This window comes from Somniosus microcephalus, chromosome 9 (genome assembly GCF_052327205.1).
Source record: "Somniosus microcephalus isolate GS21.2 chromosome 9, FLI_Smic_1.0, whole genome shotgun sequence".
Classification (NCBI taxonomy): Eukaryota; Metazoa; Chordata; class Chondrichthyes; order Squaliformes; family Somniosidae; genus Somniosus; species Somniosus microcephalus.
In genome coordinates, this window is record NC_140995.1 from 151,581,622 (window position 1) to 151,606,862 (window position 25,241).

At 45.2% G+C, this 25,241-nt stretch overlaps 1 protein-coding gene across 1 annotated transcript in view; it reads left to right on the forward strand.

Annotated features, from left to right (window-relative positions):
- scara5 (scavenger receptor class A, member 5 (putative)) overlaps nucleotides 1-25,241 on the forward strand; it is a 175,039-nt gene that overhangs the window by 85,363 nt on the left and 64,435 nt on the right. Inside the window, exons 4-6 of the mRNA XM_085997380.1 lie at nucleotides 14,276-14,950; nucleotides 17,484-17,564; nucleotides 19,930-20,034. Of these exons, the coding sequence (XP_085853506.1) occupies nucleotides 14,276-14,950; nucleotides 17,484-17,564; nucleotides 19,930-20,034 (861 nt within the window). The remainder of the gene's footprint in view (nucleotides 1-14,275; nucleotides 14,951-17,483; nucleotides 17,565-19,929; nucleotides 20,035-25,241) is intronic.

A 25,241-nucleotide genomic window follows, 5' to 3' on the forward strand; every position in this document is an offset into this window, starting at 1 on the left:
CCCTGGAAAATCTCAGCCAATGTATTTATTGGCATTGGAAGGAGTGCAGTGCAGATTCACCTGAATGTTACCAATGCTCCAGGGGTTAAATTATAAGGAGAGATTACATAAACTAGGCTTGTATTCCCTGGAATATAAGGTTAAGGGGTGATTTGATTGAGGTTTTTAGGATTTTGAAAGGAATTGATAGGGTTGAGGGAATCTTTTTCTGCTGGTGGATGGGTGGGGGTGGTCTAAGACAACAACAACAACTTGCATTTAAATAGCACCTTAACGTAGTAAAATGTCCCAAGGTGCTTCACAGGAGTGCTATAAAACAACATTTGACACCGAGCCACATAAGGAGAAATTAGGACAGATGGCCAAAAGCTTGGTCAAAGAGGTAGATTTTAAGGAGCGTCTTAAAGGAGGAAAGAGAGGTAGAAAGACGGAGAGGTTTAGCGAGGGAATTTCTGAGCTTAGGGCCTAGACAACAGAAGGCATGACCACCAAAGGTTGAGCGATTATAATCAGGGATGCTCAAAAAGTCAGAATTAGAGGAGCACAGATATCTCAGGAGGTTGTAGGGCTGGAGGAGATTACAGAGATAGGAAGGGGCGAGGCCATGGAGGGATTTGAAAACAAGGATGAGAATTTTAAAATCGACGTGTTGCTTAACAAGAGGACATAACCTTAAAATCAGAACCAGGCCATTCAGGAGAGAAGTTAGGAAAGACTTATTTACACAAAGGATGGAAGAAGTGTGGAACACTCTCCCACAAAAAGCAGTAGATGCTAGCTCAATTAATAATTTAAAATCTAAGATCGATAGATTTTTGCTAGACAAGGATATAAAAGGATATGGAGCCAAGGCGGGAAGATGGGGTTAAGATACAGATCAGCCATGATCTCATTGAATGGCGGAACAGGCTCGAAGGGCTGAATGGCCTACTCCTGTTCCTGTGAAGTAATAAAGGTATTTTTGAAATTTCATCATCAACGTCCCTTTTAACAATCAAATAATTATAGAACTATCATAAGTGTTTTGGGAAAAAAATCTCCCTTTTTTGTTAACTAGTTTAAAATTTTAGTTTCAACTGTGTTTATGTCATTTATAGAGGAGGTGAACTGGAGAAGTTATTTATAGTGGAGATGACTGGTGATATCATGGTTGTGTGAGTTGTCTGGTGATGTTATTGAGCCTTCCAGTGTGAGGGGACTGATGTAACCTAGCAGTAGAAATAGTACAGGCAGTGAGACACTCTGACCTAATGACTTTCTCGGTCCTGTTATTAATTCAGCTCTCTCATGCTATTAAACTTAAATAAAATACCTTTGTGGGACAGTAAAAATATATGACTGGCTAGGGAAACGGAAATATCACACATAACAGACTGGCAATTTATTTTCTTACATTTAGTTGTTGGGGAGCACTCAGAATTAGAACACGGGAGCTGTCTGAGCAGATACTGCAGCTGCTTGAAATGATGGTGCTTTAATCCTGTCACTACCATAATTTGGTTGTTAAGTTTGAACAAAATGCACTTTATATGACTTTATCTATATCTACATCGTTTTCAATTAAATAAGAAAATATCACATTCAACTGACACTGTATGAATAAAAGCAACGTAGATCAGATGCAGCTTGATAGAAATTTTAATAATTTATTTTTTCCAAATTCTTGAATAAAAACAGAAACAGTTGAAACTACAAAGCAGGTGCATCAACATCTGAAAAGAGAAAAGCAGGTTAATGTTTCAGGTGTAAACCTTTTGCGAAAAATGATTCTCAGTAAGCATCAGAAAAAATGAAGCAACTGTCCCCAGTCTGGAAAAATATGAACATATAAAAATATTAAATTAAATCATTAACCCATTAATCTAACTATCTATGTTCAGTACACATTCGACTTACTTCAGTATGTCTAATGATTATGGTTCACATTGCCCCTAGAGACAATGTGGCACGTGTCGAAGTATTCAGAGTTCATCACCTATCAGCGTGTCTTGAAATACAGGCAGAGGTACGATGGTCTTTCTATCTCTGATGAATAATAAGAATTCTGAGAATTTGGGCATTTGAAACAGCCTCAAACCTAAATTACCAATGAATATATTTTCCATGTTGATACTAATTGGGACTTAATTAATAAATAAAAAGCACTATTAATCCTACCTCCTTTATATCTACACTGCAAAAAACAAGGAGCTTATTTTCCTGCTGACAGGCTGGCTTCCAGTCGTGCGGGGAATGCGGACCAGGAGGCCACAGGACCAGGTAGGTGTTGGGCCCAGGATGGTGGGGATTCCAAGCCGCGGGGGGGGCTTCCATCCCCTGGGGGGTCTGATCCCCAACCCTGGGGCTGAGTCGCGATCCCGGAGGTCAGATCCCCAAACCCGGGGCTGAGTCGCGACCTGGGTGGGGGTCAGATCCCCAACCCCGAGGCTGAGTCGCGATCCCGGGCTGGGTTGGGGGGGGGGGAGGTAGGTGGGGGTCAGATCGTGATCCACATGGGGGTGGGGGTCTGACCACCAACCCCGGGGCTGAGCCGCGATCCCAGGTTCTGTGGGGTGGGGGGGCACTGATCCCCAACACTGGGGCTGAGTTGCAATCCCCAGGGGGGTGGGGGTCTGATCCCCAACCCCGGGGGCTGAGTCGCGATCCCGGGCTGGGGGGGGCAGTGTGGGGGTCAGATCGTGATCCCCAGAGGGGTGGGGGTCTGACCACCAACCCCGGGGCTGAGCCGCGATCCTAGGTTCTGTGGGGTGGGGGGGCACTGATCCCCAACCCTGGGGCTGAATCGTGATCCCGGGCTGGGGGGGCTGGGAGTCTGACCCCCAACCCCGGGGCTGAGTCACGATCCCGGGTTTGGGGGGGGGGGCTCTGATCCCCAACCCCGGGGCTGAGTCGCGATCCCGGGTTTGGCGGGGGGGGGGCTCTGATCCCCAACCCCGGGGCTGAGTCGTGATCCCAGAGGGGGAGGTGTTCCAAACCCCGACCCCAGGGTGTGCGGGCTGATGGTGGGGGAGCTTGGGGGGGCTGGGAGGAAGCACTCATTCTCCTCCCAGCCCACAAGGATTGCTCCCCAAGGTTGAGGCCACCTCGTTGCAGCTACCAGGAATCCCGAGCCCCAGGATCCCCGGCCACCTGCAGTAAAACCTGCACAGCAGGTTAAAGTAGAGGCTTCAGGCCTCATTAAAGTATTGAAATTGCCAACCCGCCTCCTGGCAGGCCGCTACCCCCGTCCTGCCTAAGTGAAAGGTGAAAGTGGGCGGGTTGGGGTCGGGTTTTACATTTTTACAACTTTCACTTCCCCCCACGCCTCCAACCCACCTGTTCTTACCTATGAAAATTCCAAACAATATCCTTGTCTCTTTTCTTTCAATTTCTTATCTGTCATTCATTCTATTTTGAGTTTTGTTTGTCTTTGGTGACAGCAACACATCAACTAAGGACACAATGTGAGCCAAGTCATAGTCAAGACCTTGAGTTCAGACTGTCTTCCATCATTTGCCACCATAAAATAAAAACATTCGTTTTGATATTACATCATGGGATATTACTGCTCAAATGCTTACCCCATCCATTTTAAATAGGTAAATGTCTCCATTAAATTGGAACAGGGAGTAATTACAGATAAATGCCTCTGTATGGTGTAAGGGGTGGTGTGTGTATCAGCTTCACCACTGACTCCTTTGAGTGGTTCGAATCGCTCCCACTCCCTTGTTTCTAGGCCTGGACTTATTTGGGGGTTGTAATGAAATTGCAACAGACAACTGAGTTGGTTAAAAGAGCTTGGATTTTATTTGAGACAAGAAAATATACACAACACAATAAATCTTATCACTCTAAAAGGGGGAACACTTCAGAATATGCGAGGGAGAATGACAATAGACACAAATACCTTACCCCTCCCAATCCCACTATACTAACTAGGTTGAATTCCAGAGGACCAGGAAATGCTCAGCAAACGCAGGAATAGTTTGTAGAGTGGGAAAAACTTGCAGATCTTTGGTTTCTTCCAGGTTGGTTTCTTGTTGGTTGCGGTGGCCCAATATTACCTAGTTGTTGGTAATATTGTTGGTTGTTTGTTTCGTGGAGCCCTTGGTTCCTTGCGATTCCTTGCTGCGATTTCTTCCGTTCTCCTTCTGTTGTCCCGAGGCTGATGTCTTTCGAATGAGCTGTGCCTTTTTCTGTGTCTGTCCGAACTGTACTGCTGACTTCAATTCACTGACTGCTGTTTCAATTCTCTGTCCTGAACTGTACTGATCAAACCCATCGAACTCATCGAACGAACTGCCTTCTTGTGGAGACAGGTCTTTAGTTTATACTAAAACGAAACCTGCTAATCTTGTTAGATTTTTGGCTGGCTCGTTAAGGGCCACTTGATTGGTCCCATTTAGTTAACTGGTTTCGGGATAGCTTCCTGAGTAGTTGAAGAAGGTGTGGTGGTTTTGAATGTCTCAAACAGTCTTTTAATCTTAGATTTCCTGTAAGGCCTTCAAATTCTGTGCAGGCTCTTTTATGCATGGGTTTTAATGGGCTTTGGGCTTTAGGTGAGGCTGGGATTTTCATTGATTTATTGATTGAATGCAAATTCCCAGATAAGGGCTGAGTTTCGTTTATTGTTCCTCCCAAACAGTCTGGCTACTTTCGAACACACAAACTGTTCCTCTGCAGATGTCAATCCCACATTCCTGTCGCAGCCTTTTCCTACAAGTCTGAATATGTCTTTTTAAACCAGCCAAATCTTCCTGGGATTTAGATTTAAATCCTTTTTGCCCAATAACTCTGAAACCAGTCCAAAAATCTCTTCCTTAAATTAAACTATTTGAAATCCTGTTTGGCCCAACCACACTGTTGTCCTTTTTACAGATTTCTTCTGTGATGTTCCAAAAATCACTTTAAAATGACTTTCCTTGTGTTCTGGGGTTGTGCAGAAATTTTCGAACCTTACAATGGTGCCATTTGAAAGCCAATTGTTTTAAATTGTACAAAAAACTTGGAAAGGGGCTTTCCCTATGATTCAGTGGAACGAAGTACAGTAATATGTGGAGAGATACTGAGCCACAAAATCAAGAAGGTCCAATTATAACTTCATGTTTAATTAGCTGATCTCAGTCAGCAGAATGGTGAGGGTACTGGAGGGTGAAATGGGCCTTGTCCAGTAGTGCAAAACGGGCTCATCGCAACTTCAATGGAAAAGAAATGGGCGCAGTGTAAAATGGTAAAACGCGTTGCCGATTCATAAGAAATAGGAGCAGGAGTAGGCCAATCGGCCCCTCGAGCCTGCTCCGCCATTCAATAAGATCATGGCTGATCTGATCCTAACCGCCAATCCACTATCACAGAACCATCTCCTGAATCTAACAGAATTAGACACACGAAATAGGAGCAGGATCAGGCTACACGGCCCCTGTGCCCGCTCCGCTACCCACAGGGCCATGACCGATCCGAACCTAGACTCATGTCCAAATTCCTGCCCGCTCCCCGTAACCCTTAATTCCCTTTACTTCTAGGAAACTGTCTATTTCTGTTTTAAATTTATGTAATGATGTAGCTTCTACAGCTTTTTGGGGCAGCATATTCCATGGACCTACCAACTTCTGAGTGAAGTAGTTCCTCCTCATCTCAGTTTTGAAAGAGCAGCCCCTTATTCTAAGACTATGCCCCCTAGTTCTAGTTTCACCCATCATCGGGAACATCTTCCCCGCATCCACCCGATCCAACCCCTTCACAATCTTATATGTTTCAATAAGATCACCTCTCATTCTTCTGAACTCCAATGAGTAGAGTCCCAATCTACTCAACCTCTCCTCATATGTCCATCCCCTCATCCCCGGGATTAACCGAGTGAACCTTCTTTGTACTGACTCGAGAGCAAGTATGTCCTTTCTTAAGTATGGACACCAAAACTGTACGCAGTATTCCAGGTGCGGTCTCACCAATACCTTGTACAACTGAAGCAATACCTCCCTATTTTTATATTCTATCCCCCTAGCAATGAAAGCCAACATTCCATTGGCCTTCTTAACCACTTGCTGCACCTGCATACTAACCTTTTGAGTTTCGTGCACCAGGATCCCCAGATCCCTTTGTACTTCAGTACTTTCCAGTTTCTTGCCATTAAGATAATAACTTGCTCTATGATTTTTCCTGCCAAAGTGCATAACCTCACACTTTCCAGTATTGTATTCCATCTGCCAAATCTCTGCCCACTTACTTAGCCTGTCGATGTCCCCTTGCAGGTTTTTTATGTCCTCCTCACTCACTACTTTCCCTCCCATCTTAGTATCATCTGCAAACTTTGATATGTTACACTCGGTCCCCTCCTCCAAATTGTTAATATAGATTGTAAAGAGTTGGGGACCCTGCACTGACCCCTGCGGAACACCACTAGTTACTGATTGCCAGTCTGAGAATGAACCATTTATCCCAACTCTCTGCCTTCTGTTAGATAGCCAATCCTCTATCTATGCCAGAATATTACCCTCAATCCCGTGATTTTTTATCTTAAGCAATAATCTTTTGTGTGGCACCTTGTCAAATGCCTTTTGGAAGTCTAAATACACTACGTCCACTGGTTCCCCTTTATCCACCCTATACGTTACTTCCTCAAAGAACTCCAGCAAATTTGTCAAACATGACTTCCCCTTCATAAAACCATGCTGACTTTGTCCTATTAAATTATGATTATCCAAATGTCCTGTTACTGTCTCCTTAATAATGGACTCCAACATTTTACCTACCACAGATGTTAGGCTAACCGGTCTATAGTTTCCAGCCTTCTGTCTACTGCCCTTTTTAAATAAGGGTGTTACATTAGCAGTTTTGCAGTCTGCCGGGACCTTTGCCGAGTCCAGGGAGTTTTGGAAAATTATTACCAATGCATCCACAATCCCTACCGCCACTTCCCTCAAGACCCTAGGATGTAAGCCATCAGGTCCAGGTGATTTATCCGCCTTGAGTCCCATTATTTTACAGAGTACCACTTCCTTAGTGATTTTGATCGTGTTTAGCTCCTCCCCCCCCTTTAGCCCCCTGTTTGTCCAGTGTTGGGATATTCTTAGTGTCTTCTACTGTAAAGACTGATGTAAAATATTCATTCAGTGTTTTTGCCATCTCCATATTTCCCACCATTAATTTCCCGGTCTCATCCTCTAAGGGACCAACATTTACTTTAGCCACCCTTTTTCTTTTTATATTCACTGTGAGCCTGTCTCACGCTACTGGTGAAGACCAATTTCACCACCCCACACCCCTCCTAGAATTTGCCTCAGTGTCCTTGGGCTAGAAAGGGAAAATAAATCATGCTTCCTGTTGAGTCTGTGTGTCCCAGTTATGTTTAGGATCAATCACTGGACACAGACAACAAGAATAACTTTTAACAGGTCTTTACTATTCAGAGGTCAGGGCTGAACTGCCCAGCAAATCCCTACACAACACTTATATACCGGTGTGGTCACCACCGGTATTACAGTATTACAGTATACAGCAGCCAAGAGAAAGTAGTACATCTCTTAAGGTAGTTCTCTTAAGGTGGAACAGGTTACATACACCACAATCCTCCCTTTTTAGCTTAACAGTTATATCCCCATTTAACATAACATAATAACATATATATATATACAACTTCATGCAAAACAGTTCAAAGATTCAGTCTCTGAGGAGGCCTCCTGATTCGAGTTGGATAACGCCTTTCAGGGGTCTCTGATTCTCGTTGCTCGGGTGACTCATCTAGTTGGTCTCTTATGGATTGGACATCATCATCAGGTACATTCACTTCTGAGGTAGATGCTTCAGGTTCACTAACTTCTTCCACGGTTGTCTCTGTCGTAACCATGGGTTCGACCCTTGTTCTCGATTCTACCAGTTGGTCAGCATGACGCCGTATTACATTTTCACCAATATCTACCGTGTACATCAGGGGTCCTTGTCTGGCCCGAATTGTTCCAGATTGCCATTTCTCGTTTTTATAGTCCCGGGCTAACACTGGTTGTCCTATTTCGAAGCTCCGAGTGGTCTTGTTATTTATATGCTGGAACTGTTTGTTTTCAACTTCCCTCCGCACATTTGGTTTTAACAAGTCCAACCTGGACCGCAACCTCCTGTTATAGAACATCATGGCAGGACTTTGGTTTGTCACTGCATGAGTGGCGTTTCGATATGCCAGTAGGAATTTGTCCACCTTGTGTTGTAGTGGAATCTGATCTTCGCTCATGGCCTTGATTGCTTTTTTAAACGTTTGTACAAATCTCTCGGCCAACCCGTTTGTAGCCGGATGATATGGGGCAGAGGTATAATGTTTCACCCCATTCTTCTTCGTGAATTTCTGGAATTCTTCTGACATGAACTGCGGTCCGTTGTCTGAACATATTTGTTCTGGCAATCCATTTCTTGCAAATATCGTTCTTAGCACCGCGATCGTCTTTTCCAAGGTAGTGGTAGTCATCTTAATCACTTCTGGCCATTTAGAATGTGCGTCCACCGCAATTAAAAACATGGAGTCCATGAATGGACCAGCAAAGTCAATATGTACACGTTGCCATGGGGTTGAAGGCCATTCCCATGGATGCAGCGGTGCAATCAGAGGTGCATTTTGCACTTTTTGGCACCCTGAGCAGCTTTTCGTCAGATCCTCTATCTGTTGGTCGATACCCGGCCACCACACATAAGCCCTAGCAAGGCTTTTCATCTTGACTCCCCCCAGATGACCTTCATGCAGTTCCTTTAGAACTCTCTCTCTTAACTTAGGAGGAATAATCACCCTTGTTCCATACATCAATGTTCCTTGACAGACGGACAGCTGTTCTCGTCTTGCTGAGAATGCCGGTAACAGTGGATCACCATGTGCTGGCCATCCCTTCACTGTCACTTCGTAGACCCGAGACAGTGTCGGGTCGTTCCTGGTTTCTCTCTCAATACTTGCATTGGTGACTGGTAAACATTCGATGATGGTCGAGTGAAATAACTCAACAGGGTCAACCGTCGGTGCCTCCTCCTCTGTAGGTAGTGGCAGGTGCGACAGCCCATCAGCATTACCATGCTGCTTTGTACCTTTGAATTCAATCTGATATTGATGTGCCCCTAGGAAAAGGGGCCATCTCTGGAGTCTCTGTGCTGTCATCACCGAAACACCCTTCTTAGGGTTAAAAATGGATACCAACGGCTGGTGGTCTGTCAGAAGCGTGAACTTTTGGCCCTGCAGGTAATGATTAAACTTCTTTACTCCCCACACAAGGCTGAGAGCCTCCCTATCTATCTGAGCATAGTTGCGCTCAGCGGAGGTCAATGATCTGGATGCGAACGCAACTGGCCTCTCCTGGCCATTTGGCAACTTGTGTGAGAGTACTGCCCCAATACCATATGGAGAAGCATCACAAGCCAAACGAATAGGCAGCGTTGGGTTGAAGTGAGCCAACACTTCCTCTGAGGTGATCAATGCCTTGCTTTTGCGAAAGGCCCTCTTACAGTCCTCGCTCCACTTCCATGGTACTCCCTTCTGCAAAAGAGCGTTCAGCGGGTGCAGCACCGTGGATAAATTTGGCAGAAACTTATGGTAATAGTTAATCAACCCTAGGAACGACCTCAACTGGGATACATTATCTGGAGCGGGAGCCTTCACAACAGCTTCGATCTTGTCAGGAGACTTATGAAGCCCCTCCTGGTCAATGACATGACCACAGTACGAGATCCTCTTCTGAGAGAACTCACATTTCTGGCGATTAACTCGAAGTCCATATTCTTTCAATCTGGTGAGCACCAGTTCCAAATTTGCAAGGTGTTCCTCGTCATCATCTCCTGTAATTAGAATATCGTCCAGGTAACATTGTGTGCCTGGAATTCCCTGTAATACCTGCTCCATGGCCCTCTGCCAAATTGCTGGCGCCGATGCCACTCCAAAAACCAGTCTATTATACCGGTACAAGCCTCTATGCGTGTTGATCGTGAGATACTGGCGTGACTCTTCCTCAACTTCCATCTGTAAGTACGCCTGCGCCAGGTCTATCTTGGTGAAGTGTTTCCCGCCAGACAACGAAGCGAAGATATCCTCAATCCGCGGAAGCGGATACTGCACCGTGTGAAGCACCGGATTAACAGTGATCTTGAAATCTCCACAGATGCGAACCTTCCCCGGTTCCCCCGGCTTGTTGCTCGATGAACGCTTCATGACGGGAACAATGGGCGTGGCCCACTCACTCCAGTCTACCTTAGACAGTACTCCTGAACGTTCTAGCCCTTCCAGCTCAGCTTCCACAGCAGGTCGTATCGCATAAGGTACCGGTCTGGCTTTGAAAAATTTCGGGTTTGCATGTTCTTCAACCTTGATGTTTGCCGTAATTCCTCTCAGTGTTCCCAGTCCCTGTTGAAACACCTCTTTAGCATCGTCCAATATTCTGGACAATCGTTTAGGTTTGACATCTTTTTTACCGGAATCTACCGTTAGTGCTTTTAAGGAATGCCAGTCCATATTTATTTTCCTAATCCACTCCCGTCCCAGTAGTGGTGGACCTCCCTCAGGTAGCACATATAAGTCCATTCCTCGGCTTTCTTTGCCCTTGTGGACCACCTTTACCTCTATCTTCCCGATGGGGTATACTCTTTGCCCCGTGTATGTTTTCAATACAATCTCCGTATCCTGTAGGGGAATATGTGGGAATAACCTTTTGTAATCTTGCTTATTCATGACCGTCAATGCCGATCCAGTGTCCAATTCCATCTTCACTTGGACTCCTGCTATCTGAAGTGTGACCCAAATTGTTTGGAGGTCTGCTTCCTTACCAACATTGTGTACTCTTAGACTACCCAGTTCATTACTGCTGGAGTCTGAATCTGACTTCTGTTCGTTCGAACTGTTCTCTGTCACCTTGTGTGCCTTTCTGTACTTTTCCTGCGGTGACTTTTTGTTGCTGGTCTTCTTTCCTGACCGGCATACTTTAGCTATGTGACCAAGCCTGCCACATTTTCTGCATTCCTGATTTTTGAACCAGCACTGGTTCTGATCGTGCGTTGTCTTTCCACAACGATAACATTTTACTGTACCCAAGACCATTTGATTGGTGCTGAGTTCCGGTGACCGTAGCTGCATTTCCGCCGTGCCTCTCGCTGCAGCTTCTTGCGATGCTGCAATAGTGACAGCTTTATCAAGCGTAAGATCATTCTCCTCAAGCAGTCGCTTTTGTGTTCCTTCTTTTAACAATCCACACACAATTTTATCTCTCAGCGCATCTGCTAGTCCTGTTCCAAACTGACAGTACTTCGATAGCTTACGCAGTTCAATTAAAAATTCAGCGTTGCTTTCGTCTTTCAGCTGCGTTCTTCTGTAAAATTTAAATCATTCCACTATCATCAGCGGCGTGGGGTTTAAATGATTTTTCAGGACAGTAACAATATTCGCGAAAGTCTGATCCGCCAGTTTATTTGGTGATAGAAGGTGCTTCAATAGCCCGTATGTCTTCGCACCCATTGAGCTTAATAAGGTTAGTGCTTTCTCATCATCTGGTACCTTATTTGCTTTACAATAAACTTCCATGCGTTCTACATACGTGGTCCAATCTTCGATATCACTATCAAAGGTATTAATGCTCCCATGTTTAGGCATCCTTGCAAGTTTTTTAATTTTTTTTTTCAAAATGGCGGCTTCCCGCGCTTGTCTTCTTCCCCCGCCTACTAAAATGGCGGCTTCCCGCGCTTGGCGGTCTTTCCCGCGCTCGTCTTCTTCCCCCCCCGCCGACTACAATGGCGGATTCCCGCGTTTGCCTTCTTCCCCCGCTGGTTGCAATGGCGATTGCCGTGCTGCTGCCGTTCTCGCCTCCCCAGCGGTTCTCAATTCCCTGACGCTGCTTTGCCTCGCAGCCCCGCTTGCAGCCCGGTCCTTTACACCGGCTGCGTTTGATTTCTCCGCGGCTCTCGTGCCTTAAGCTGCCCCAGTCGCTGCGTCTCTCGGCCTCGATTGCAGCGCGGCCCTTTTTACCGGCCGTCGTCGAGTTCTCCGCCCTTATTCCTCCATTTTCCCTCCCCTACTCCACAGCCAACGCGGCCGACTTTCTGCTCATGTCGCTGATCAGCTTACCCACCACCGTGGTAGAAGGGATGATCACTGCCTGTCGCTGATGGAGGGCTTCGTGGTCAGAATTTTTCTTTTTAACCCGGGTTCTCGATGCCTCCCGTGCGATGGTGCTCAGCAGGATGATGAGGGCGGATGCCTCTTCTCGACGCCCGTTCTGAGGACGAAGCTGCCTTGGATGTAAAACTGCCGCAGGGTAAGATCGGACTCGTCGCAACTGTTGAGTCTGTGTGTCCCAGTTATGTTTAGGATCAATCACTGGACACAGACAACAAGAATAACTTTTAACAGGTCTTTACTATTCGGAGGTCAGGGCTGAACTGCCCAGCAAATCCCTACACAACACTTATGTACCGGTGTGGTCACCACCAGTATTACAGTATTACAGTATACAGCAGCCAAGAGAAAGTAGTACATCTCTTAAGGTAGTTCTCTTAAGGTGGAACAGGTTACATACACCACACTTCCCACTTCTTATTACTATCTAGTGATGCCTAATGTCTGGGAACATGTGGAGAGGTGCTGATGATAATATTGGCTGTATGATTCTGACGTTCAGGTACACTACTAACACTCATTTCTAGGTTTACACATGAAGAATAGCCACCTGGATGAGGTACCAGAGGGCTTCTGGCACCAGTGGCACTGGATCCCAGCATAAGCCACCACCTTAGGAGAGAAGGCATGAAAAAGGGAGTAAATCGCTTGGCAAAAAAACAAACTCTTGCAATTAAATTGGTCACCCAGAGCTAGTACTGTGCTTTCAGAAGTGTATAATCATCTGTTTTGAATGAAAAACTACTAAAGTCATACTCAGGTTTTTTTTTAATTCATTCATGGAAAGTGAGCATCGTTGGCAAGGCCAGCATTTATTGCCCATCCCTAATTTCCCTTGAAAAGATGGTGCTGAGCCGCCTTCTTGAACGGCTGTAGTCCTGCTTTCTGTGGAAAGGACATACCTGTGCAATTTTCCACTTTGTCGGGTAGATGCCAGTGTTGTAGCTGTGCTGGAACAGCTTGGCGAGAGGCATGGCTAGTTCTGGAGCACAAGTTTTCAGCACTACAGCCAGGATGTTTTCGGTTACTGTATCCAGTGCGTTCAGCCATTTCTTGATATCACATGGAATGAATCAAATTGGCTGAAGACTGGCTTCTGTGATGTTGGGTCCTCATGAGGAGGCCGAGATAGATCATCGACTCGGCACTTCTGGCTGAAGATGGTTGCAAAAGCTTCAGCCTTGTTTTTTACACTCACATGCTGGGCTCCGCCATCTTTGAGGATGGGGATGTTCATGAAGCCATCTCCTCCCGTTAGTTGTTTAATTGTCCACCACCATTCATGACTGGATGTGGTAGGACTGCAGAGCTTTGATCTGATCCATTGATTGTGGGATCGCTTGACTCTGTCTATAGCATCCTGTGTTGTAGCTTCACCAGGTTGGCATGGTGCTGCTCCTGGCATGCTCTTCTACACTCCTCATTGAACTAGGGTTGGTCCTCTGGCTTGATGGTAATGGTAGAGTGAGGGATATGCCAGGCCATGAGGTTACAGATTGTGGTGGTATACAATTCTGCTGCTGCTGATGGCCCACAGCGCCTCATGGATGCCCAGTTTTGAACTACTAGATCTCTTCTAAATCTATCCCATTTAGCACAGTGGTAGTGCCACAAAGCACGATGGAGGGTGTCCTCCGTGTGAAGATGGGACTTTGTCTTCACAAGGACTCTATGGTGGTCACTTCCACCAATATTGTCATGGACAGATGCATCTGCAACAGCTAGATAGGTGAGGATGAGGTCAAGTAGGTTTTTCCCTCGTGTTGGTATTCTCACCAACTGCCGCAGGCTCAGACTGGCAGCTATGTCCTTCAGGACTCGGCCAGCTCGGTCAGTAGTGGTGCTACCGAGCCACGTTTGGTGATCCAATGTATCAAACAATCAAATTAATTTCCCCATCCAAGCATAAAATGTCCACCACTTATCTAGTTTTCAATGATCAGCACAATAAATTTAGTGAATATTTTGGAGATAGCAACATGTTTAGAAGTTTACTGTTTTGTATAAAATATACACATTAAGACTGAATTGTTGAATAAATGAACTGGTGTACAAAGAATTGCAAATTGCTCACTTTTATCTGAAGTTTAAAGAAAACTTTGACCAAGAAACACAAGATCAAATGACTGCAGGATGTTTTTACATAACACTTATTTTTAATGTTTTCAGTTCCCAGATATCAACGTCCATCTGCTGATTGGAAAATATTGACAGACAATGTTACAACTTTAGGTGAAGGCTTCAACGACATGCGTCAAACAATGGAGCAGAAGGCACCCAAGGAAGATGTCATGGATAATATTTTGAAAATGCATGAACTTTTCCAGAATTGCTCAATCCAATTGCTTCAACTGAGTGAGTCTGTTCAGAGACTGGAAAACAAGTTACAAAGCTTCGAGACACGCATGGATGACATTAATACATCTGTGAATGATTTAGAAGATGATTTACAGCAGTTTACTTCAACAAACAGACAAGAGATATACAATTTGTCTATAAGTTTAAACAGTGCTCAGGGTGCACGCCAACACCAACAAGCAAACTTGAAACAAATAACATCAAATGTAGGAAATCTGAGCAAGCAGATAAAGGAGGTACGTTGGACACTCAATGTAGTCAATGCCACCTTCACAGGGGGCATTAGCATCCACCGCACTAGCCTACAGCAGCTTCAAATACAATTAGCAAATGTGTCAGAAGATGCAAGGATCTTGAAAGTCGTTCAGCAAAACATGGAGAAACAACTGAAAGATGAGGTAGCCATACTCAGCAATGTCACAGAGGACCTGAGGCTGAAGGACTGGGAACATTCACTTACTCTGAAAAATCTTACCTTGGCACAGGGTATGAGAAGTTTTTTAATTTAATGCACTTCAATCTTTTATCCCTTGTATTCTTCCATGTAAATAATACCCCTAATGGAAGGTAAGTATAAATATGGCGAAAGATAATGGAGCAATTTGAAGGATGTCTTCAACTTACCATCATTATTTTTTTCCCCTGAAGCATTCTTTTTTATTTTATTTTTTCTTAATTCATCTTGTGCAAGGAACAAACTTTTTTTGGATTGACTGAATATCAGTACCTTTAAGAGCACATGTTGAATCACTATTAAGAAGTGCTTTATGATACTACAGGACCTACAGTTCCCTTTCTTGGCAATGACCAAACACTGGAGACAGGCACAGGCCTGTCTGGTAAGGAGAGCATGGTTTGACCAAAGAAAATATTGGTTTAGGAAATGGTTTGTGCCGGCAGGCCGGTGCAAACTGGGCACAGGGAATGATAACTGCATCAGAATTGGTAGGTTCGAGGCACATCCTATGAGACCGGCAAGCTGCGGACACATGCCGGGCATCCCCAGGCAGCTCGCCGGTGAATCAGGATTGGATTTTGAGCTGCTGAGTCATCAGCCTCGGCAGCCAGGTAGGTCCTGAAAGGTGAGGGGTGGGGAAGCGATCGGGAGGGAGCAGAGGGGGAGGTGATCAGGAGAGGGGAGGAAATCGGGAAGGGAAAGCTCTCCGGTGGGAGGGGGTCAATTGAAGGGGGCAGACAATTGGCAGAGCGGGTAAGCAAGCAGGAAGGGGAAGGCAAGCAGGAGTTGGACAAGTGGGTGCCGCCAACTGTCCTCAGCATTGCAGTGGCGCCTGAAGGAGCACTAGGGTTAGGATTTGCAACAAGTATTTTTGGTGGCTGCCTCCAGCGGTCCCTTTAAGGACCATTAGTTATGTCGCATGTAGACCACATTTCTTGAATTCTGTTCACTGGGGGTCTCAAACAGGTGCTAGGCCCATTACTTGTAAATGGCCTAATGCCTTTTTCGGGTGATGACCCTGGGTGACTCTTTCTTTGCCTTTACCAAAATGGAGAACAGCGCACAGCTGACATGTAATATTGGCCACTTTTGTGCCCATTTTACACCTGTGAAATGGGTGCAGCTTCAACCAATTTCTAGGCCATTGAGTGATTTCATCAAAGATCATTGCTAAAGCATTTTAAATGAGCTATACATTTTAAAGTTGCACCATATTTTGTTTTACTTAATTTACAGCACATACGTTTATTATGTTGCTGTTGAATGTACGACTATCTTTTTTTTAAAGTTGTTTTTAACCCTTCTTCCTTGTTGGGTGTCCTCAAGCACTCACCATACCTGGTGAGGAAAGTGGGCAGGCAGTCTGCTCCCTGGCTTCCTTCAATGCCACTTTAAAATCAGCTGTTCGGTGAGCAAGAATAATCCCTTATTTGTAAGCCTTAAATTGAACTCTACAGTCTTTATATAACCTCCTCTACATTGTACTGTTCCAGAGCAACATAAATATGTCAAGAAGTTTGAGAATAAGTCTTTTATATGTAGAAAGAATTTTAATCTTTGGTTTGTGGTTACTTCATATATCGTATAACCTTTGCCTTAACCAAACCATGCTGAATTCCACATATTGTACTAACTCCTTCATGCACTGTTCCTTTGAGTCCTGTTAGTGACAAACACAGCCAAGTACAAGTACTCTACAAGTAGTAGAGTTACACTTTATGAAGTTGAGGCCTGGAGGCTCCCGCTCCAGAAACCACAAATATGGCAATAAAATGAACTTAGCAAAACTTAAGGAGAATACCAAAGTTAAGTGGTAAAATGAACTTTGCAACTGGCAAACAGTTCATTTGAAATGTAAAGTGTACCTACAGGATTCTTGATGCTATGATTCTAAGAATGTGGATTCCAGGATTCCTCCATGGATCTTATACAAGATCTATAATAAAGCATGAATGAATAGATTAGCTGGTAACTTATGTGTTGGTTATGGAAGGGAAAGTATTCAATTACATTACTGAAAGCTTCAACACCAGATGCAGGGAGGATTTGTAGAGATATGCATAGAATATTATATAATGGTCCCATGCTGAGATGAATAAAAAACTGCTGAAGGTGATAAAAGGTACCATACAGGCCCTACAGCAATATCACCATTTCCTCAATGTTGCCAGCAATATTCACTGTTTGGACAAAAACATTAAAAATTATCAAAGCAAAGTCACAAAGAAAGAATGTTAAATCCTTTTTTTTTAAATTGGTGATTGGTGAAAACATGGTTGTGATTACCCGATATATGCTGGCTGCGTACGAGGTCCCACTGGTGATGTGTGGCCTTGCAAAATTTATTTTATAGGAATTTGCATTTCTTAGGATGTCAATTTACAGCAATTTATAATATATATGTAGAATTTGAGAACTCAATAATTACAAAAAGATGCAAGGACAGCGATCTTTGAAATAACCGGTCAGGTCTAAACCTCTGCGTTCCCTTATGAAATAAAATTACCTACATAGATCGAATAACTGCATTTCAATTGGTTTACTGAGTATTCAATATTTTAGGACCTCCTGGGCCAAAAGGTGACCAAGGTGACCAAGGATTGGAGGGAGTTCCTGGACCCATTGGATTTCCTGGAGCAGAAGGTGAGTCTAATAAAGAGTGCTGTGCAGAAAATAAATGAGGATATTGAAGAATGAATCTTCTTTAGATAAACTGGCAAAACCTTTAACAGCAGAGCAAGATCACTGAAGTTGCAAAAGCAAATTTTGCACAACTGATACCACAAAGAAGATTAAAGGAGGAGGATTTTCTACCACTTCTAATAGTAGTTAACAACAGATGAGTTTCTTAAGGAAATACTGGTAATGAATGCCTCCACAAACAAGAAATACTAAAACCAGTTAACCATATTTAGTTGATGCCAAATAAATACTGTGATGTTAAAGGAATTCTTAATGCAGAGTTCTTCCACAAACATGCTTTTAAGTTAATGGCCCTAAATTTGCGGTCGGTATGACGGCATTCTCTCAGTACTCCCAGTAGAAGACTTCTGTCTTCTATTGACATATATTTACAGAGCAATTGTCTCTGTTTCCTGATTGGTTAAGAGTCAGGAAGTGAAAGGAGCACCGCCCCACGTGATCCCAGGCTCACATACGCACAACGGTGCATCCCTGGGATCCGTGGACCACTAATTTGCGCACAACTCTGCAGCGTTTGAAAGCAACATTTCAAAGGGGGTTCGCACAAGGTAAGTGTGGATTCCATTAAGATGTCGGTGGCGTACTCCTTAGCTACATGGCCGACTGCGAATTCAGGGCCATTATTTATTATTTACTAATAAATTGCCCATGGCATTTCTCATAGTCAGTTGAATATCTTTATACATATATGTTGCAAAGTAAGTAAGTGGAGATGAAATTTTGCAATGGCGGCTTATGAAGGGAGTTTTGATGTAAGGAAGATAAGGGATGATTAAAAGTTGTAATGGAGGGTTATGAAAGGAATAACAAAGAAGAAAAGTAATTAGAGATGAAATGTCATAATGGAGGCTTTATGAAAGGAAGCTCTGAATAAAGGAAATAAGTAAATGGAGATGAAATGGGGAAACATGGCAGCAGGGAGCATATGAGGTTCAGGGCTGAAGTAGAGTTTGAGGGGGAGGCACATGAAAAAAATGGCAGTGGCAAATTAGTTTCAGTCTGAATCAAATTGCAAGTGGGCGGGTGTGTTTGTGTGGTTTGCTACAGTTGAGCTACATTGGAGAGGGAAGCAATAGGTTTTGTTGGATGCAAGAGGAGTAGGAGGCTGTGGATGCTGAAGCAAAAAAGTGATTTGCAAGGACTGACAAAAAAAGGCAGAAAACAGGCAACTTGGCAGAGGGAAGCCTGGGTTGGCAGAGAGCAGAGGGAAGCCTGGGTTGAAGAATATAGCAGTGGGGAGTACAGGCAAGATGGGGGAAGAGAAGTACAAGCGGTCAAGTGGTGACATCAGGATTGGGACCAGGGATGAGTGGGCAGGCTAAAATAAAACAGAGCAGACAAGGATGGTACCATGGGCAAAGAAAGAGTACCATTAAAAAGTGGGAACAAAATTTGTACCAGTGTGCCAAATAGAGGATATCATTTTAGAATGTAAGAAAGCCAGTAAAATTCACAAGAATTAAAATGATTTAAAATTGAACTGAAGAAATGCAGTCTCTTTTCTAGAGCACAGAACCAGATGATCAGGGATTTGGAGGTGGGGAGCAGGAGGAGGTAAAATGTTGGGGAGGATGTGGTTTGGTGGTGCAATTGTGGTGAATGCATTTGTTAGATCATTCTTGACATCCTAATAGATACTTTACTCAGTGCCACCAGAGTGGAGTCTCTCAATGTTAGGACCATAAATCTTCAATATAGAAGTCAAGCACAGTGCATTTACTTCACTGTGAAGTTTGATGTCAAAGATCTGAGTAATAAGGAAAGATTGGAGAAGTTTGTGCAAAAGTGTTGTGATCCACCCGCTGAGAACTTCTATTGCTGATCCTGCTGGAGTAGGCAAGGGCACTGGGACGTTCTAGGGTCAGTATCTATGTCACTACTTACTGTTTCTGGCAGCAGCTAGAAAGCCTCAAGGCAATGGCCATTACTGCAGCTGCAGTCATTTCCTACTCAGCTGTTAGTTCAAGGCACCCAATAAGAGGCATCCTGTGCCAGAGGAAAATCAACCCTAGAGTAAATATGGGTAGGTTCAGGTCAGGCTAAGCAAAACGCACTTCAGCTATGCCCCCTCTAACATGTGCCTAGGCACGATTGGGGAAGGGGGTGGTGGGGGCTGGCGGGAGTGAAGGGAAGTAAATTTGTCCCTATTTATTCTGTGTCACTTTTGTAGTCTCTTTATTGCAGCATTCAAAATATGAGTCATCTTTTATGTTCCTCTTTGTGATTTTATCTCCTTTTAATTTTATTTCAATATAGAAATGTTGGTAGAGTAGTACTCATCATTCATAGTATTTTTCCGTTTTAGGGTTTCCTGGTCTGCCAGGAGAACCTGGAGCAACAGGCCTCAAAGGAGATGAAGGAGATACTGGACTACCTGGATTGTCTGTCAAGGGACAAAAAGGATCGTGGGGTATGTTATTAACTATGCATACCCACAGCTGTATTATTATGTGCTCTGATTTATTTCGCCATGGTGTTGTAGCTCTCTTAAAATATTCCCTATATGATGAATTTCCAAATTCAGCTGGCTTTCCAAAAAGATGCTATCTGAAGTCAGGCACTAAGAACGGCAAGCGTGAGAAAGTAATTCAGCCTATCGAGCTCCTTTTCATTCAGAGTTCCTGTATAATTATTTTCTCGTGGATCTCATCCCCTCCCAGCACCATAGCATCTATTAATCATCTACTTTAAGGAAATATAAGTTCCTTCCCTACCTCTTTTGAAAAAAGATTGAGCCGTGCTGTTAATATGTTTATAACCCCCAATCTTTTCAACAGATATTGATCTACCTCCTTCTTAAAAGAGCAAATTGACTCAATTACCTTCTCTGGGAGTCCGTTACACATTTCCAGTGTTCTGTTGGGAAATAAAAGTTTTTTAAAGTCCATAAGCTTGTTCAAGTCATCTAGTGATCTGCTTAATGTTTGTTAAATGGTTTATTTTCTTGTCAACTCATTTATACCTTTTGTTATTTTGAAGACCTGTATTATGCCTGCTCTCAGTCTTCTTTTCTCCAGCAAAAATAAGTTTAGACATTTCTTCATCCTGCCGAATCTTCTGAGAAACATTTCCACTGCATCTATATCCTTTTTGGGTTACGGTGACCATGCGCACCATACTACAGAATTGGCCTCACCATTGTTCATATATACATTAGTCTACCTTTATCTAGATCAAAATCCTTCTGCAATATCTACATGGTGCATGCTTCTCTAAAATAATCAATCTCCTTTCTACATATTACCTGCAAGCAAGCCTATGTTTCATCAACAGGGGGAAAAGTTGGGTCGCGCCCCCTTTGGGGCACTAACGTCACCGGGGCGCTACTTCTAGCGCCCCCGCACCTGAAATTCACTGGTAACGCCCCAAGAGGGAGGCAGGGCACTACTGGAAGCACCCCGCCTCCCTCTTGGGGCGCTGTGAGTGAATATCGTAGCGCTACGTGCCGCAGCACCACGCTCTGCGGCACATTGTGCCGCAGTACTGCAGCCCTCCCTCCCCTTATTAAAGGGGAGGGTCCTGGCACAGCGCGATCCGGGACCCAGCTGGGCCACCAGGGATCGGAGTGCCAGCAAAAGAGTCCGCCACTCAAGAGAAGTGCCGGGCTCACAGAGCGGCGGGGGGGGGGAGCTGCACAGAAGGCCAGGGACAGCAAAGCAGGCAGGTGCTGGCAGGCAGCCAGCAACAATAATGGATGCCCGGTACCTTCCCTTTAATTTGCGCCGCCCCGGCTGCAGGTAGGCCCCCCTGACCCCGTCAGACATAGCGTCCAGCGGTAAGTCAGGGGGCGCTACCGAAGATCGCAGCCGGGGTGCGAGTGGGACGCTGCGCATCGCCGGCGGCGCAGTGCCACGGGGCGCTAATGGCTACCGCCGCCACTAACCTCCCACTGAATTTCGTGGGAGGCGTTAGCGGCGCTGCGCCCAGGCGCTAGTTGCTTTGCGCCCCATTGCTAATGAGAGGCACAAATCAACCGAATTTTTCCCCCTTATACACTGTGTATATAGTGTACACAGTGTATCATTCACTAAGTACTCTCCTTTAATTCCTTGAGAATTCCAGGATATATCCTATCTGGCCCACAAGTATTAAATCCGTGTGTTAATGGAGACACGGAATGCAGGAGTTGGTTTAACAAGTCTTTACTGAATGGAGACAATCTGGAAACTGAAACTACAGAAGCCTGCCAGGGCCTTTTATACAGGGATGGTCACTGCCGGTACTGCAGTCTGAGACCAGTTATTCCCTTAAAGGGACATACACAACAATTCCTCTCCTTTTAGATAAACAGTACATAACATTCATTTAACAACTAAATAATAACTAATTACAATTACAATTACGGTTGCTAGATACATTAATTGAAGTTAAGCAATTATAAGTTCAGTCTTTGAGGAGGCTTCCTGATTCTGTCTGGATAATGCCTCTTTGGGATATCAGGTTCTTCTGGCAAGGTTGAGTCGGGATCAATGTCGTTGTTTGGTTCGTCTGCTTCCAATATCACCGATTCTGCAGTAGATGCAATTGGTACTTCGGTTTCATCGCTAGGTGTATCAGATCGTGGTGTGGAGTTGAGGTTTTCCAGTGACTCTAGAATCTGGTCAGCATGGCGTCTTACAATGCTTTCTCCAACGTCCACAGTATAGATTAGAGGTCCTTGCCGTGTACAGCTCGTTCCTGGCTGCCATTTCTCTGTGCGGTAGTCCCGGGCCAAAACTGGTTGACCTATCTTAAAACTCCTGGTCGGCCTTTCATTCATATTCTGAAACTGCCTGTTCTCCACATCTCTTCTGATGTTTGGCTTAACCAAATCCAAGCGGCATCGTAGTCTTCGATTGAAGAACATCATGGCTGGAGTTTGGTTGGTAACCGCATGTGTCGCATTCCGGTAGGCAAACAAGAAGTTATCCACCTTGTGTTGTAGGGGTATATCTTAATTACACATTGCCTTGATAGCCTTCTTGAATGTTTGAACAAACCTCTCAGCCAATCCATTAGTGGCTGGATGATATGGGGCGGATGTGTAATGCTTAACACCATTGTTCTTTAAGAACCTCCGGAACTCTTCAGACACAAACTGTGGTCCATTGTCAGAGCAAATCTGTTCAGGCAGCCCATTCCTGGCGAATATGGTTCGTAAGACTGTGATAGTTTTTTCTGTGGTGGTTGAGGACATTTTTATTACCTCTGGCCACTTTGAATGTGCATCCACCGCAATTAAAAACATCGAGTCCATAAAAGGACCAGCAAAATCAATGTGCACCCTTTGCCATGGAGATGAGGGCCACTCCCATGGATGTAGAGGGGCTTGTGGTGGGGCGTTTTGGACCTTCTGGCATCCTGTACAGCTCTTGGTCATCTCTTCGATTTCTCTATCGATTCCCGGCCACCACACAAACGCTCTGGCTAAGTTCTTCATGACCCTCATGAAGCTCATTGAGCACTCTATCCTTCAATTTGGGTGGAATTACTACTCTGGATCCCCACATCAAGGTTCCTCTGCACAATGACAGCTGTTCGCTTCTCGGCGAGAATGCTGGTAGCAGTGGTTCGCCATGTGCTGGCCATCCCTTCACCGTTAAATCATAGACCCAGGAGAGTGTCGGGTCATTTCGTGTTTCCTTTTCTATGTTTGCATTCGTCACAGGGAGACATTCGACAATAGTCGAGTGGAATCACAGAATCACAGAATCACAGAAACCCCACAGTGCAGATAGAGGCCATTTCGGCCCATCGAGCCTGCACCGACACATATCCCACCCGATCCCCGTAACCCCTACACCAACACATATCCCACCCTATCCCCGTAACCCCACGTATTTAATCCCCCTAACACTAAGGGTCAATTTATCATAGCCAATCAACCTAACTCGCACATCTTTGGACTGTGGGAGGAAACCGGAGCACCCGGAGGAAACCCACGCAAACACGGGGAGAATGTGCAAACTCCACACAGACAGTCGCCCGAGGCCGGATTCGAACCCGGATCCACTGCCAGTTCTTCTTCCACCGTCGGCAACGGTAGGCGCGACAATCCATCAGCATTCCGTGCAAGGCCGTGACGGCCAACGTGTACTCTGACGAATTGGTCCGCGATTCCTTCATCACGGGCCTCAAATCGAATTATATCCGGCAGAGACTGCTGGAGAAGGAGGTCCTGGACTTAAAAAAGGCAGTGGCCACTGCGCGATCGCTGGATGTGGCCCAGAAAAACTCTGACTCTTATTCTTCCGGCCATGCGGCCCTCACCGCCTCGTGCGCGCCGAGCGGGCCGCCATCTTGGAATCAGCCATCTTCCCCATCCAGGTCTCAGACCAGCTCTACACTGCCGGAGTCCCCACACAGAAGTTCACCCAGGAGTCCTACTACAGCGGCAATGTCTCGAGGCCCGAAATGCTACTTCTGTGGCCAGGCCAAGCACCCCAGACAACGATGCCCAGCAAAGGACGCTACATGCTTCAAATGTAAGAAAAAGGGGCATTTTAGCAAAGTCTGCAGGGGGAATCCGATTTCCAACTCCGTCACTGCCTCGTGCGTGCCGTGCGGGCCGCCATCTTGGGATCTGCCATCTTTTCCCGACTCAACGGCCGCCCAGGGCCCAACAGTGGCTTCGATCACGGTGGATCAATCCAGGCCACACCCGTTGACAAAATCTATGATGGACATACAGGTAAACGGGAATTTAACGAAATGTTTAATTGACTGTGGGAGTACCGAGAGTTTTATCCACCCTAGCCTGGTACGGCGGCACTCATTAACGGTAACCCCTACACGGAGCAGAATTGCTATGGCTGCTAAGCCCCACACTTCGGACATTTTGGGCTACTGTGTGGTAACACTGACTGTAAAAGGCACGGACTACAAGGATTTTAAACTCCTCGTGATGCCAGAACTCTGTGTTAATGTAATCTTGGGCCTGGACTTCCAGTGCCACCACGAAAGTGTCACGCTGGCATATGGCGGGTCCCAGCCGCCACTCACAGTCTGTGGCCTATCAACCTTAAAAATCAGCCCGCCCTCTTTATTCGCTAATCTCGCTCCGAACTGTAGGCCCATAGCGACCAAAAGTAGACGGTACAGTCTGGAAGACAGGCACTTTATCAAGGTGGAAGTGGACAGACTCCTGCGGGAAGGCATTATTGAATGCAGTACCAGTCCGTGGCGTGCCCAAGTGGTCATAGTTAAAAATAGCGAAAAGAAACGGATGGTAATTGACTACAGCCAGACTGTTAATATTTATACCCAGCTGGACGCCTACCCTTTACCCCGCATATCAGAAATGGTCAACCAGATTGCGCAATACCGAGTCTTCTCGACTATCGACCTCAAATCCGCGTATCACCAGCTCCCCATTAGAACGGAGGACCGCCCATACACCGCCTTTGAGGTGAACGGACGCCTCTACCATTTTCTCAGAGTGCCCTTCGGGGTAACAAATGGGGTCTCGGTCTTCCAACGTGAGATGGACCACATGGTTGACGAGAATAAACTACAAGCTACCTACCCCTATCTGGACAATGTCACTATCTGCGGGCACAACCAGCAACACCACGAACTAAATCTTGTGAGATTTTTAAAAACTGCCCTAAAGCTGAATCTAACCTACAACGAAGACAA